This window comes from Erithacus rubecula (assembly GCF_903797595.1).
Source record: "Erithacus rubecula genome assembly, chromosome: 2".
Classification (NCBI taxonomy): Eukaryota; Metazoa; Chordata; class Aves; order Passeriformes; family Muscicapidae; genus Erithacus; species Erithacus rubecula.
This window is the reverse complement of record NC_136685.1, coordinates 27,626,355-27,640,990: the sequence shown is the minus strand read 5'-3', so window position 1 is coordinate 27,640,990 and position 14,636 is coordinate 27,626,355. Positions and strand designations below refer to the sequence as shown.

The following is a 14,636-nucleotide window of genomic DNA, read 5'->3' as shown; positions in this document are numbered from 1 at the left end:
CTGATGTTTGGCATATCAATATTTTATTGGTAAAGGTGTGCTGTACAAAACATAAAAACTTTATATACTCCAAGGGCAAATTACTTCCCTTCTCTCTTGGGAATAGTTTATTTTTAATGTAGTTCTTTGAGGGTTTTAATTCTTCATGGGTTCTTAGGCAATTTTGAATTACAACATACATATTTAATAGTAATGACATCCAGGGAAATACTTTCTGTGGTGGAGATAATACATACACATTAATAGTAAAATATACAAAGAAAAAACCCTAAACCTCCAACAAAGAAAAGAACATACACAATGCTTACTGACCTATAACTAATTATAGTTCTATAGTATCTGCTGCTTTTCTTATCAGACTACAAGCTCACCTGGATTGTCATGAAATATCCACTTAGCTCATGAGCTGCACAGGGACCTGCTTGCTGCCCCTGCCCTTACCTCAAGCAAGACACAGCACAAACACCTGTCCCTCCAGAATCAGCCTCCCAAACAATACCACTTCTCCACCAGCAGACCCTTCCTTGCAATGCTACACGCTCACCCACCACCAACCATCCAAGCACCTTGATGAATATTCATTTTGCTTCCACCTGCACTGCTCTCACAGCAACTTAATATATGGCAGAGGTATTTGCCCCTGCAAGCAACATTTCCTCCATGAGTCAACACGGCCCCTGCAAGGCTCTCCAGGGCCCTCCTCCGAGTTCTGATAATTCTCCATTATCACTCATTTCATGAATGCTGCCACAAGCCAGTGCCTTCCACACTGCCCTGACAACAAACTGAGAAATATAGCATTGATCCACTGCTCTGAGGCAAAGCTTCCAATTCTCCTGTCCTCCCAAACACAGGTCCCTTTCTTGCAAAGCTGCCAGCCCATGTGAACTCCTCTTGCCCCCACCACCCCGCTCATGGCTTGTGAGTGCTGTCACAACGCGGACACAGCAAACTGAAGCCCAGCAAACTTATCAGCCACTTTGTAACAAAACCATTCTACCACACACACCATCAAGCACGTTTTCCTGAGAGAACTCCCTGGATATAGCTCACAGGCACCACCATGCAATATTGTCCCATATAAATGGTCCGTCGTACAAATTAAGCCTTAGCATGGGCAAAAGTCTGGGATAAGGCTCTCACAGCCCCTTCATCAACAGATCTCTCAAGGCTATGAGCCCACATGAAGTCCTTCCATTTACCCCCTCACACTTGGTACACGAACACTGTCAATACCAGGAGCTTCCATCACCCCCACTGGCCTCACAGCGCCTGGAATTTCATCCCTCCCAGCCTGAGCTACCCCTGCCTTAATCAGTCTCTTCTCACAAGGCTACAAAAAAAAAAAAAAAAAGTGTCTAAATTTTAACCTACTCTTGGCACGAGTATATTCGTTAACACAGCAAATGGAAACATAGAAAACATATCTGTTGTTTCAGGACATGGATTTGGCACTGCTTGCTCAGGTCCCTGAGCCCCTCGTACCAAGGCTGAGGAACCCGCAAGGCTCATGGGCATTTCCAGCCCTGAGCGCACCCAGCGGAACCCGGCACGCAGCCCAGACTCCGGACAGGGCTCCGGGATATCCCAGGCAGACCCCAGCCTTACGGCCTATATCGGAGACAGGGAAGGTTCAGATCAGATATTGGGAAAATTTCTCTGTCAGGCATTGGAATAGCTTCCAATGGAGGTGGTGGGTCCCCATCCCTGGAGGTGCAACAAGAGATGTCCGAGTCTGGTGTTGGGTGATGCTGGGTGATGCAGTTTAGTGGTTTAGATGGCAAGTGCTGGTGGACGGTCGGACTGGACGATTTTAAAAGGTCTCTTCGTGATTCCATGATTGTATCCATGCAGCACTTAGAGCAAAGTAGAGACTAGACACGCGGCAGGACCTTGCAGATGAGAGTCTCCCGCTCACTGTGCCACCAAATCCACACTCCCAGGAACACGAGCTCCGCGAGCTCCTCCTGACCCCACAACCCTCCCGGCCCCCGGCTGCCCTCACAGCGGGCACGGCGTCCCCAAGCGAGGTGAAGGTGCCCGAGGTGTGTCACGACGGCGGTTCAGCCGAGCCCGGGCAGAGGCGCGGCGCTGCGGGGCTCCCGCTCCCCTCCCCGCACATCCCCGAGAGAGCGGAGCCGGAGGGAGCGGAGCGGGGAGGGAGAGGGAGCGGGAGAGGGAGAGGGAGCGGAGCGGGAGAGGGAGAGAGAGCGGAGCGGAAGCGGGGGAGGGAGCGTAGCGGGAGAGGGAGCGGGAGAGGGAGCGGGAGAGGGAGCGGAGCGGGAGAGGGAGCGGAGCGGGAGAGGGAGAGAGAGCGGAGCGGGAGCGGGGGAGGGAGCGGAGCGGGAGCGGCCCCGCCCGCAGCGCCGGCGCCCCTCCGGTACTTTTACAAAAAGAAGCAACAACAAAGGATTTAAAGTGCTTGATACTTCTTAGCGCACCTTTTACTTTCCCTCAAACCCCCTTCTTCCCCTCCCGTTTCCCTTAGGCAGGAGTCCCCAAGGAGCGAGCGCTGCCCTGTCTCAGCCTCCCGGCCCCGGGAGGGAAGGACCAGCAAACCCTTCCCGGGAGCGGGCGGTGAGGACAGCTCCTCATGACCCCGACTGCCCTCCCTGCCCCCGATGGCTGCTCTCCGCCGCGGCGGGGCCGGGCCGGGGCTCCCGCCGCCCTCACTCGGCGGGGCCGGGCCGGGGCTCCCGCCGCCCTCACCCGTGCCCGCGGGCGGCGGCAGTGGCGTCACGGGCGTGGGGCGGTTGCCGTGGAGACGCGAGCCCGCCCCGCTTTAAGCGCCGCCTCGGCGGGGCGGCCGCGCTGCCGTGACGGAAGCGAAGATGGCGGCGGCGGCGTCTGACCTGCTGACGGGATGGTGCCTCTTCGGCCTGGCGCTGCTGGTGAGAGGCGGCTCTCCGGGCCTGCGGCGGCCCCCTCACACACCCCTCCCCTTCCTTGCCCTGGGCCGCCTGCTGCTTCGGTGCTGGGCATCCCGCCCGTGCCCCTGAGCCTGCCCCGGCTGTGAGCGCTTCCCTGGGCGGCGGTGCCGCAGGGCAGAGCCGAGCCCGGGGCGGGGAGCGGGGCTGCCCTGCCCTCTGCCCGGCGAGACGCGCTGTTTGTGTTTTCGCGTGTTCCGTGTGCGAGCGCTGGTGGTGTTGCTCAAGCTGCTCTTCAGGAAGAGTGACTTTAGTGTGGTCAGTATAGCGCTGGTGCTGAGTGTTCGGGTTAAAGGTGTGTTGATGCTATGCCAGTACAGAGTGAAACATCGGTACCTATTTGCTGACATTGTTATTATACTACTAATAAGTATTTTTCCCCGTGTATTTCAGGCCATTCTGATTTTCTGCTGGGTTTATGTGCGCAAGTATCAGAGTCGGCGGGAAAGTGAAGTGATTTCTACCATAACAGCAATTTTTGCGTTGGCCGTTGCTCTTATCACATCAGCACTCCTGCCAGTGGACATATTTTTGGTCTCCTACATGAAAAATCCAAATGGTACATTTAAGGTATGGACTTTCAGAAATGTTAATTGCTTCTTCAAAGCAAGCATTTATGTTTCAAAAGGGCACTCTTGGGTTGTCAAAGTGTTTGAAACCAGTGCTAATACCTGTTTGACTTTTCTTAAAGCTGGGTACTAGTACTGTGCATAAAAGACTCATGTCTGTTATTTGAACTGAATTTCAGTTTTGACTCCTTTCTCAGATGTTCTACTCATATCCAAATGCTTGTTCTTCTGTTGTGTGTCAGAGTGAATTCACTGTCCTGAAGATATAAACAAATTGCTTAAGTGTTGCTTTTTAGGGGCATTGTAGAATAAAATTTGTTGTCTATTTCTTGTTCAAAAATAGACTGTGTTTCCCCTTTGTAATTTAGGATTATTTTAATTGTCTTTTTTGTCAGCAAAAAAAAATGGTACTTGAACATGTAAAGTTTTATCAAGTTTTACTGTACTAATCTACCTATAACCTATAAGTGTTTTGAAAGCTGCAGAAACCCTTAGTGGAAGGAAATTACTTCCTAATGTTTGTAGATACTTCTCATGGTTTGTTGAAACACAATTGCTCCCTTCTGCCTTGAAGAAGCATTCTTCTTTGTCTTGTAAGTCTCAGTTGAGTTGAGTTTCTAGCTTTGCAGGAATAACATGAGATCTATTGACATTCATTTGATCCAAACACAGGTGTTGAAATTATGGTAGGGAAATATTAATGTGGCCTTCTAAGTTGAGTGAATCTGAAATCAGTAAGAACCTACAAACCTATAGGTAAACACAGCTTCATTTATTCAGTATTTTCAGTTTAGGGGTAATGTTTAGGTAGGAGGCTGACAGCATCTTAAAATGAGGCTTGTAGTGCCTTTCATAGGACTGGGAGTGATGATCCTTATGGCCCCTCCAACTCGGCATTTTCTATGATTCTGTGGTCTTCATGAATTGTTAAAGCTTTTAAATTGTCCTCTGTAACATGTGCTTCTTTCCTGCTATTGCTTTGCAAGTAGGATAGGCTGAATTGTGTTTAGAATATTTCCTGAAGAATATTTCCTGAAGATTTTCTGGCCTTTCTCTGGACCATTCTTTCAAACCCAAGACTTCTAAGACCTTATAACTGGTGCTGGGGTCTGAAGGACTATGATTTGGGCAAGAAGAGCAACTCTTTGTTGCTTTGATTGGGCAGAGTGAGTTAAGTCTTTCTCAGTGACTTTTTGAGGGAGATCCAGGTAGCAGATGTAGATAATATTCTCTGTAGATAAATTAGTAGTTACATCAAAAAGCCTTCCAACTGGATGATTTCAGAGCTGATGCCTAAAGAGTAGTGGCATTTATCCAGGTTCTGAGTAAGAAGTTTTTCTTTTGTATGTTGCCTTTCCTCTACCTCCTAGCTGTAATTCCTGGTATCAGTGTTGAGTGATGAGAAACTAGCATGCTCATCTTGAAAGAGGTAGCACATGTGGACTTTCAGTTCACTTTTAATGTATCTGGCCCTGCTGTCAGCTTGTAGATGTAGCTGAGGGTTTACAAGATGAATAAGCTTGTAGCAAACTCAGGAGAATCATTTTATACTAACAGTGGAGGTTGAATTGAAGGCTTTGGTGGTTCAAAGTTCTCATTGTGAATTGTGTGTATTCGGTGACAAGGGAAGGTGGTATGTCCTGGGTGTAAGGATTGGCTGAACTCTAATACCCAAGCAGAGTATCTTTCTCTGAAGGCTGTGAATATTATGCTGCTTTCTGGAGGAATTCACTTTAAAGTGTTGTGTAGCCCTTTTCCATCATGTGTACTGAAGTACCTTCCTTGACAAGGGCTGTATGCTGTGTCTTTTTCAACCTTTGTTAACCTGAGGTTTTGTTCATTTCAACAGGACTGTTAAATACTGTTTAAACATCTTTCAATTACTAAAAATTTTTTATGGTAAAAAAGTGGCTTGTAGCATTTAGCATGTAATGGTGTATCTCACCATATTTTGCAACTTATCAAATTGCCTTAAAGTTTTTATGCTGAGTGAACTGAGCAGGTTTGGTATGGGCAAGTTTTGCACAGTAGTTACACAGTAGAATTCACTGCAACACCTTTTCTGGAAGGTGGGATTACTTTGATTCATAGTACTGTTAAGTAGGAAAGGCGGCTTTTTGGTTTAATACCAATAAAAACTTGAGTATTACTTTGTAAGTGGAGTCCTGATAATGTTCAGTGGCACCACTTTAGATCAAAGGTTTTGGTTGTGAGCAGTGTCAGTGCTTTAGTTTGTTTCAAAGGTCTTCAAGTACATCCAGTTGCATCTGATTTGTTTGATCTGAAAACTTCTTGGACTTGCAAGAGGCACACAGGAACAGAAAACCTCACCATAGCTTAAAAATGTAATATTGCTGCTGGATTCAAATGTCTCTGGGTCTGACTTACAAGTTCATAAATATTCCAAGCATAGCTGCTGTCTTGAAGCAGGCAGACTGCTTGAAACAAGGATGCTCACTCACATCATTGTACTGTCTTTTTCTTTTCCTACTGTTCTAGCAGATGGCAGAGAAGGTGATGAAATCTTTTCTTTCCTTTTTGAAATGTATGAATTCTTGCTACTATATGAAGTTAAAAGCCAGTGGCATTTCTTTCAGTCCGATTAAGACTGAATGTGTTACAGGTCTTGGGTATCTGCATGAGCTGTTAGAAGTTATCCTCTTAAAGATTCAAAGAGTAGCATCTGCTTAATGGGAGATACCCTCCTAAGATGCAAAAAACCTTAAATGTTCTGCAAAAAGTGAGAGGGGAACAACTCATTATGTAGATGCTCAGAATACAAAACCACTAGAAATGTCCAGGGGTTTTATTTTTAGGAAAGTGTTAACTGAAGTCATTATTGACTGTGATCACGCCTCCTTCCTGAGTAAGAATTACTACTTATGAAGCAATAATACTTGGCTAAAACATTGTTACTAGGCAGGTGGGGTTGAGATGTGCATGTTTCTGGATGCTGCTTTCCATCTGGCGGTCAAAATCCCTGCACTGTCCCATTTTGGAGGCAACAGGCTGGAAGATTGAGATCTAGGCATTAGTTTTTTTTTTCATATCTAACCATGTTATGACTCAGTCTCCAGTCTTTCATACTGCATCTTCCTTTTGTTGCCTAAGCTTTGGGAGAGGCTAGTGAGAAGAATGAGTGCTTCATCTACATTTGATGAAACATCACAGCTGCTGAAACCTGTAATGTTGCATAACTTTAATCTCTGTTGAGGGACATTTGCAGAGAATGGGAGCTAGCTTCCCTGGGTACTCATGAATGTCTTGCAGGGTCCAGCAGTGACAGCAGTTTTAAACAATCAAATTTAATGGAGAAAAAAGAATGAAATTCCTGGCTGTTTCCTCACCAACAGGGATGGAAAGTCAGATTAACTTGCAGTGGTTTGATTTGGGGAAGTTATCTGTACAGTTTGAATAGTACTGTTCTGTTAAAATATGTTAACATGAGTCACTAACTGGACAGAGTTTCTGAGAGAATAAAGACTCTGCTCAATGATTAATGTGGAAGCAAATTTTCATAACTAATTTTCCATTAATATTATAAAATTAATCTTCTAAGGGAGCTTTGCTTTAGATTTAGTGTCTTAAGCTGCTTTTTTATATCTTTACTTGCATAGCAACATTTTACTAGCATATGTACTTTTAAAATTTGTTTTTAACTGACTTATTTAATACTTAAGCATAAGAGTTTAGATATGGGTCATCATGCTCATTGCACATATCCTTGGAATTTATGGCTTCCCCTGTCACTCAGTACAATGCATTGGTACAGGTATTTTAAAGGTGATACATGCTTACTAAACTGCATGGAACAAAATGAAGTACAGCACAACAGTGTGAATGCCTGAATTCTGCAGTTTCTAAGAGAATTTGTGGTCCCATTTTGACACCTTAAACTGTTTGTTGAAGGCAGTGTGAATTTTCACCTCCCTAATCTATTGTGCTTCTAAACAATTTGCTGTATATACTGTAAGCTTGGGTTGTAGTGGATGGAAAATGAATAGACTAGATCTAGAGGCTGTCCAAACGAGTTGTCAGCTGAGTCCTGGATGTGCTAGTTGAGTAAACTCTATACCTAGCAGTATTCACCAGAGATGTTAAGACTGTAAGACCTCTGATGCCCATTGTGTTTGACAAGGCAATGCTGCTGTCACTAGCCTTTGAAACAGCTCAGGTGAGCTGGTTACTGCCTTTGAGTTGCTGATGGTGTGTACATATGGATAATATGCCAGTTAGAGTTAAAGGTTTTGCTTTTTAGTTTAAATGTGGGGCTTCAGCAGTGACTGAAAGTAGATGTACTAATTTGGCTTGCATTAAGTATTCTTGTGCAGAGTAATGCAGGGTTTGTATGCTTAGGCAGATGTAAGTAATGGTGAAATGCACATGTGCAATTTCAGTTTTGGTGTAATATAGCAGCTCACTATTTTAATATGGTGTACTGTATGTTTCCTAGTATATTACTCTGGTCCTGTATGCAACTTAATTTGAAAAACAAAATTAAAAGCAATTACAATATTTAAAGTTCTACATCTGTATTAAAAGTGTTAAAATTGCTTTTCTGTAGCTGAAGGAGAAACAGTACTTGGGCAGCTAAGCCATGTTATATTTCTGCTACTAGATACATCTTCTGTACAGTGGCTATGCCTCTTAAAGTTTGAGTCTCACTGTTGCTTCTCTTGCTTGTTTTTTGTGCATTTTAAATGTCTCCATTGCTCATAGGAGAGACCTTTTTTCCAGTAGTTGGAATCAAGCAATGCAAACAGTCCAATTCAGTCTTGGTTTTCCCTTAGGCTTAATTAAAGTAAGCGTTTTCTTAATATTTAACATGAGGCAATTTAAATGGTCTTATGTGTTCTTTACTTATTGTTATTTAATACAAATGCCTAGAAAATTCTTGATTAAAATGCTGTTGGATGTGAGCCTGGCAGTCTTCAAAGACTGAGCTTATTGTGTACCTGACAGATACTTCAGGTGTTGCTTCTGCCCCTTCTGCTAAAATATTTTTCATCCTTTCTTTTTGCTGATTAGATGTCAAAATGGATGTGTATTTTTTCTACTCCAATTCCAGTTGGATGATAATCTAATTTAGTTTGTACAGTGAATTTTAAAAGCTTAATGTAAACTGACCTGAAATCTTAATATAGCAAGAAAAAGGAAGGGGGTGCTGATTTTCAGAGATAATAGAAAAATTGTTCGTGCTGTGTCATCAAGTCCATATTCCAGAAGACTTTATGCAATTCTGAGAGAAATTATAAACTAAGTGCAAAGTGTCACTAAGTCTTAATGGGAGCAGTGTTTAAGTAGTGTGCTTATTTTCATATCTCCCTATTAGTGTGTGCATCTCTACGACTAAAAAGGGATTGATCTTATTGATTTGAAGAAAGCCTGCATACAGAAGTGAAAAAACTTTGACTATACTGGATATTTTCTTTTTTTTTTTTTTTCTTTTTTAACTAATTCAGTTATGTTGGTGTGTTGTCTAGCTTTTAAAGAATTCTGCTTCTGGCTAACTACATTCTTGATCTTGACCACCTATAGGTTAGACCCCACAAAATTAAAACAATTTTGAAATATTCTTAAGCTGTACTGGCAGCATTGGGCCATTGAATTGAATCCCTGAGTTTGTCTGCCATCCATTATGTAATAAAATATTCAACTTCCTTAAATGAATAGTTCCCCTCTTGGAGGAAAGGGAGTGGGTGCAAGAACTTCACTTCAGCCATCTGGCTGACTGCAGTTTCTAACATAGTTAAGAGCTGTATTTTCACTTTCATTGCTTCTATTTTCTGGGCCATTCCCCAGGACTGAATAGTGCAGTTGCTTTTGCTCTTGTTCAAATAAGGGATAGAAGTGCTCTTGGAATTTGACTTGTAAAATCAGATCCTGCTAAGTTGAGTATTCATGTAATTCAAGTCTTGATCAAGCAAAAAGTGAAGTCCCATACTTCTCATGATGATGATGGCAGCTTAAACTAATAACTTATAAAAATAGAAATTAATGAATTGTATAAAACTGAGCAGAGTAAAAAGTTCTTATTCTTATGACTAAGTATTGTTGTGTCTGTATGTGCAAATTTTACACAAAGCTGTTCTGCGATGGAAATAATTGTGTACATTTTGTAGTGGCCCGTGACACAAGGAAGCTGTTAAAACAAGGCTATGAAAGTGATTGGAGATCTGGAATGTGTCTTGTGTGAAGATAGTCTGAAAGTTGGGATTGTTCAGCATGGAGAGAGAAAGTTCTGGGGATGTGTTGTTGCAGCCTTTCAATATAGAGCGAGCTTATAAGAAAGATGTAGAAACAACTTTGACAGGGCCTGCAGAAACAGAAGAAAATGTAACAACAGCTTTAAACTGAGTGTAGATTTAGCCATAAAGAAGAAATTTATAGTGAAGCTGATGTTTTTTGGAAAGGGATTCCCAGAGGAGTTGTGGATGCCCATCACCTGAAGCATTCCAAGGTCTGGTTGAAAGGGTTTTGAGTCTGACCTCATTAAAGGTGTTCCTGCCCATGGCAGGAGGGATGGGTTAGGTGATCTTTGAAGCTCCCATTCAATCCAGACCATTCTATGATTATTTTCAGAGACTCTTATAAAGATACCATGGGAATTAGCAGGCAAAAGTGGAAGCTGCCAAAACTAGTTTATGTTCCTTTGGGTCTAAAATCTTCCTTTTGTGGTACAGTCCTATACTTATTCCTGTTTGCCTGGTGATTTTGACTGTTGCTAGCACTCTAGCATGGAAATCTTTAGAAGTAGCATTTTTTTCTCCCCCCTCTGTTTGTGTCCTTTAATAGTTGCTTCTCATGTAGTCTTTATTACATTTGATAGTAAATGCTTCTATCCTTTATTGCTAGGTCTGGGCTGATGCTAATGTTTCAAGGCAAATTGAAGACACTGTACTTTATGGATATTACAGTAAGTATTTTAGTTTTTTTCTCTTTCAAGTAATATGTTCTCTAAGTGAAATAATGAAATTTTTAAAGGTCATACTGGGTTATCCCTTTTTGGTTAAACAAGAGTCTTATACTTGGTGCCCTTCAGAGAATATTTTTTTATCTTCAAGAGCCCCCTAAAAATGCAAATATACTGAAGTCAGTTCATGAAAAGGCTAATGGTTTCTGTTATGTAATCTGTGGTTCACATGTTTCCTGTGTGCATATTTAGTGGTCCCTTAAAGGAAACTCATGGTTTTGCTGTAACTTTTATGGCACTTAACATATGCAGCAGTGTAAAACTTGTCTACCATGTATAAAGTTCATGCAACCATGAGTGCAACACTTAAGTGTTCAGATTCAGCAACTTACCCTGTCCAAGTAACAGTTACTGTGGAGGAGCATAAAGGAGTTGATTTAAGTGGTATTCCTACATAGAACTGAAATTTTAAAACATGACTGAAATAAAATAGCTGTTCACCAAACTTCTGCATAGTCTTATATCAATTTTTTTAGTGGTCCTTATGAAACTTAGGAGAGGTTTTATGACTGATGGATCTATGTAATGGGTGTAGAAATATGCTCAGCCCAGTCGGAGTGAAATGTGCCTTTCAGTTAATGTCCAAACTCAGATGGTTGCCTGCTTTTGGTCACATTTCTGAAGAATTGGAGTTTTTTCTCTTAGAAGATTGTGGCTCTTTTTTAGATCAGGAATTGATTTCAAATAGTGGATTTATTTAGTTAAATTGCAGATTAATTGTTGACTACCAGTGATAATGACAAACTAGAATAGGCTTCATTCAGCATAAAAATGAATAAAGTCAAAAGTAGTCTTTCTGTTTTCAGAAAGGATCTTTTAACCTTTACTTTATAATAGTGGAATTGATTTATATTTGCTTTCTGTTCTTTGTAGTTTGCCAAAAGTCTTGTTTAACAAACTAAATCTTTCACAACTCATAAGGTGGAATAATCTTCAAGCTCTTCCATGGAAGAGCTTAAACATTATTAGTTATAGATTTGTGAGATTTGATTAAAGAATTTCTATAAGGTGTTTTGGGCTAGCAGAATGTTTTGGTAAATCTTGAACTAATTTTTTGAAAAAGATTTAGATTTAAATTGGGAAAACTGCTTTAGTTTTTGGCATTTCTGGACAGGTCTTGTAATACTGTAGGAGAAATGTCTTTTTTCATAGCATATCCTCCAGATGGTAGATGAGATTTAAACATGGTTTTGAAATACTTTTGCCTTATCTTAATTTGTGTAAGTACATTTTTTTATAACTAGTTTTAAAACTAGAACTACATTGAAGTGAACAATAATAGCAACTTATTTTTCAGAAGACTCCAAAAATCGTATTATAAAAACACAATGCCTCCCTTGCATCATCTAGCCCCCTGCTGCTGTTGCCCAGCACAGTGACAGAATAGCTGAGAAAGAGAAAGTTAGGCAACTCTTGCATTGTAATACTATTCCACTTTTTTCTATCTTCCTAAGAAAGTATTTGATTGTGGCTTTTTTTTTTTTTTTAAAGGCAAGATGGGCAGAAGTGAGGTACCCTTTTGTACTTCAGAACATGAATACCAGTATTTGCTTGTGTCTTTTGGAAATGGAGAGAACTATATAGATCCTACTTGACTCCCATAGTTGTATTTATAATTTATGGTATTAATAATGTGCACTTAGGTCATTGTCCTTCAATCCAAGCCACTTGTAATTGTAGCAAGAATTTTGAATCTCTGATTTAGGTAATATTTTAGGATATTAATTTTTACTTTGCTACTTGCATTGCTTTTTACTGGGAAAGCTGTAACTGAATATAGAAAAGCTTTTTTTTTAATTTTTGCATAGTTGCTAGCCCCCATGAAAAATGGTCTGTTTCTCATACCCACCTGGTTTCTTGGCTAGACTGATAGAAAAGTAGGAGTTTGTAGTAGTAGAATGATAAATGAGGTACCTCTGAGTGAAGCTTGAAATAACTGTATCTTGAAGTGGGATTTCAGCAGCCTAAAAGCTTTTCTTAGGGAACCAATCTAATAATTGCTCTGAAGCCATAGTGGCTTAGTGTGTTACTATTTCTAAACCCAACTGTAATAGAACATGCCTCACAGTACCTGAGTGATTGAACAATGATCAATGGTTGGCAAATGCTCTGAAAAAGCATGTCAGTTTATTTGGAAGGAAAACTCTTTTCAGAAAGTGTTAAAATTGAAAACTGTCCAACACAGTTTTCTTTGTGCCACAAAGAATGAGGCTGAAACAATTGACAGTAAGCTGGAGGTGTGCTGTGTAGTTCTTCCTCTAGTAAGTAAATCTACCTGGTGGAGTCACCTTGATTACAGTGTTCTTTGATGAAATTTTGTGAATAGTGAAAGGTTATTTGTTATTGGTAGATTCTAATCTTGTGAGACAGACCAAGATTTTTACTTTCATGGGAGTCACTTAGATGACTCCCAGCTACAGTGTGGCAAGGACTGTCTGCTAATTTTTATGGGATCTCTTCACATGTGCTTTGAAGTCCATGCTAAACTTTAGATTTTCCATTTGCTTTTTAAGTCAGCAGCAGTATGGTGATTTCCAGGGGTAAGTTTTTGAGTAAGAATTTATCCAAAAGGGTAAGTGGTATTACTTGGATGATTTTTACATGGAGTTTTGTCTGCTTACTGCAAATGTTTGGTGAGTCATTGACACTGAGTCATTGACAGAAAAATTTGGGTTTCTAGGAACTAAGTGCAAGTCATATACTTCATGTTTTCATAGTCTGGTTCTGGGAGAAGCTAATCTAAGTAATGTGAGAGATCCATAGCTGTACTTGACAAATACTGTGGAGTTACATCTACAGCAACACTCTCCTAATTAGTGTAATTTTTCTGGGAGCAATGTGCTAGAACATAAATTGAAAATCTGTCAGTGTTGAAAGTTCTGATACAACCCAGAAAAATGTTTTGAAACAAAGTTGAACCTCTGAAATGGAACAAAGAACAGTCCCTGGAAGCTGAAACCATGTGTTATGCCACAAGATCACAGGGGAGTTATGAGGAAGGGAGTATCATTGTCGCTCTGACTGCTGCTGCAAGACTTTTGCTTTTGAAGGTTAACTTTTCAGGGAATAAATAGCCTTTTTATTGGGTAGGACACAGGCAATTAGAGGCTTGCCCTCAGGTAAGTAGAATGTATGGGCTGATGAAATACGCTGCATTTCCTTTTTTGTGATTTCTGAAAATTAAAATTCAAAAGGCAGAGGGTCATTTCCGTGTCTTTTTGATAGGCACTTGGGCAAATCTGTTAAAGTTACATAGAGCCATTAGAAAGGACCTATCAAGATCCTAAATTCCAATTTTTGTCCCTGTGCAGAACACCCAAATAATCACACCATGTAAATGTAAAGAATCACACACCTGAAGGAATTGTCCTGAGAACACTTCTTGAACTCTGTCAGGCTTGGTGCTGTGACCACTTCTCTAGGGAGCTTGTTCCAGTGCCCAGCCACCCTCTGGGTGAAGAACATTTTTTTGATATTCAACCTAAACCTCCCCTGACAGGGCTTCAGGCCGTTCCCTTGGATCCTGTCACTGGTCACCAGAGTAAAGAGATCAGGACCTTCTCTTCCACTTCTCATGAGACTGTTGAATACCACAGTGAGGTCTCCCTTCAGCCTCCTCCAGGCTGAACAGACCAAGTGACCTCAGCCACTCCTCATCTGGCTTCTGTAGTAAAATAGCAAGTGCAATCTTTTGCTTCAACTATGTGAGTTATAAATTTCATTTTCAATTCTCAGTAAAAAAAAAAAGTCCTCACAGGCAGTTTAAAACCACTGGTTATGGAAAAACAAAAAGATCTGTTTTGGAATTATTTTCTTGGGAAAAGCAAATCCAAAGTTCTCTTTTTTTCTGTGCTAGTCCTGTAAAATTACTGCCATGTAATTTTTCAAGTTGTTCAACAGAGCAAATTGCACAGCTTTAGCAATTAAGTGTAGATTGAAGTTTGTACTACTGCACATTTCTAACACTGCATGCAATACTTGAAGATCTGTTAATATGTTTTTCTCTAGCAGTTTAGTGACAGCAGAATGCTTAAGGCTTGGATCTTGCAGGGGTTTTTTTGGACCTAAATGGTTTGTTAATAAAGTTACCCATACAGTTCAGAGTCTTTTTAATCCATGTGTTTATTTATTTATCCCTTAGAGGAAACATGGATCACAGTCTCATTA

The 14,636-nt window shown here is 41.2% G+C and overlaps 1 protein-coding gene across 2 annotated transcripts in view; it reads left to right on the top strand.

Annotated features, from left to right (window-relative positions):
* Window positions 1-2,754: 2,754 nt before the first annotated feature.
* LMBRD1 (LMBR1 domain containing 1) overlaps window positions 2,755-14,636 on the top strand; it is a 62,720-nt gene continuing 50,838 nt past the window's right edge. For both annotated transcript variants that reach the window (XM_079332262.1, XM_079332261.1), the window contains exons 1-3: window positions 2,755-2,891; window positions 3,321-3,497; window positions 10,352-10,412. In XM_079332262.1, coding sequence (XP_079188388.1) covers window positions 2,832-2,891; window positions 3,321-3,497; window positions 10,352-10,412 — 298 coding nt within the window. In that variant the 5' untranslated portion in view covers window positions 2,755-2,831. The remainder of the gene's footprint in view (window positions 2,892-3,320; window positions 3,498-10,351; window positions 10,413-14,636) is intronic.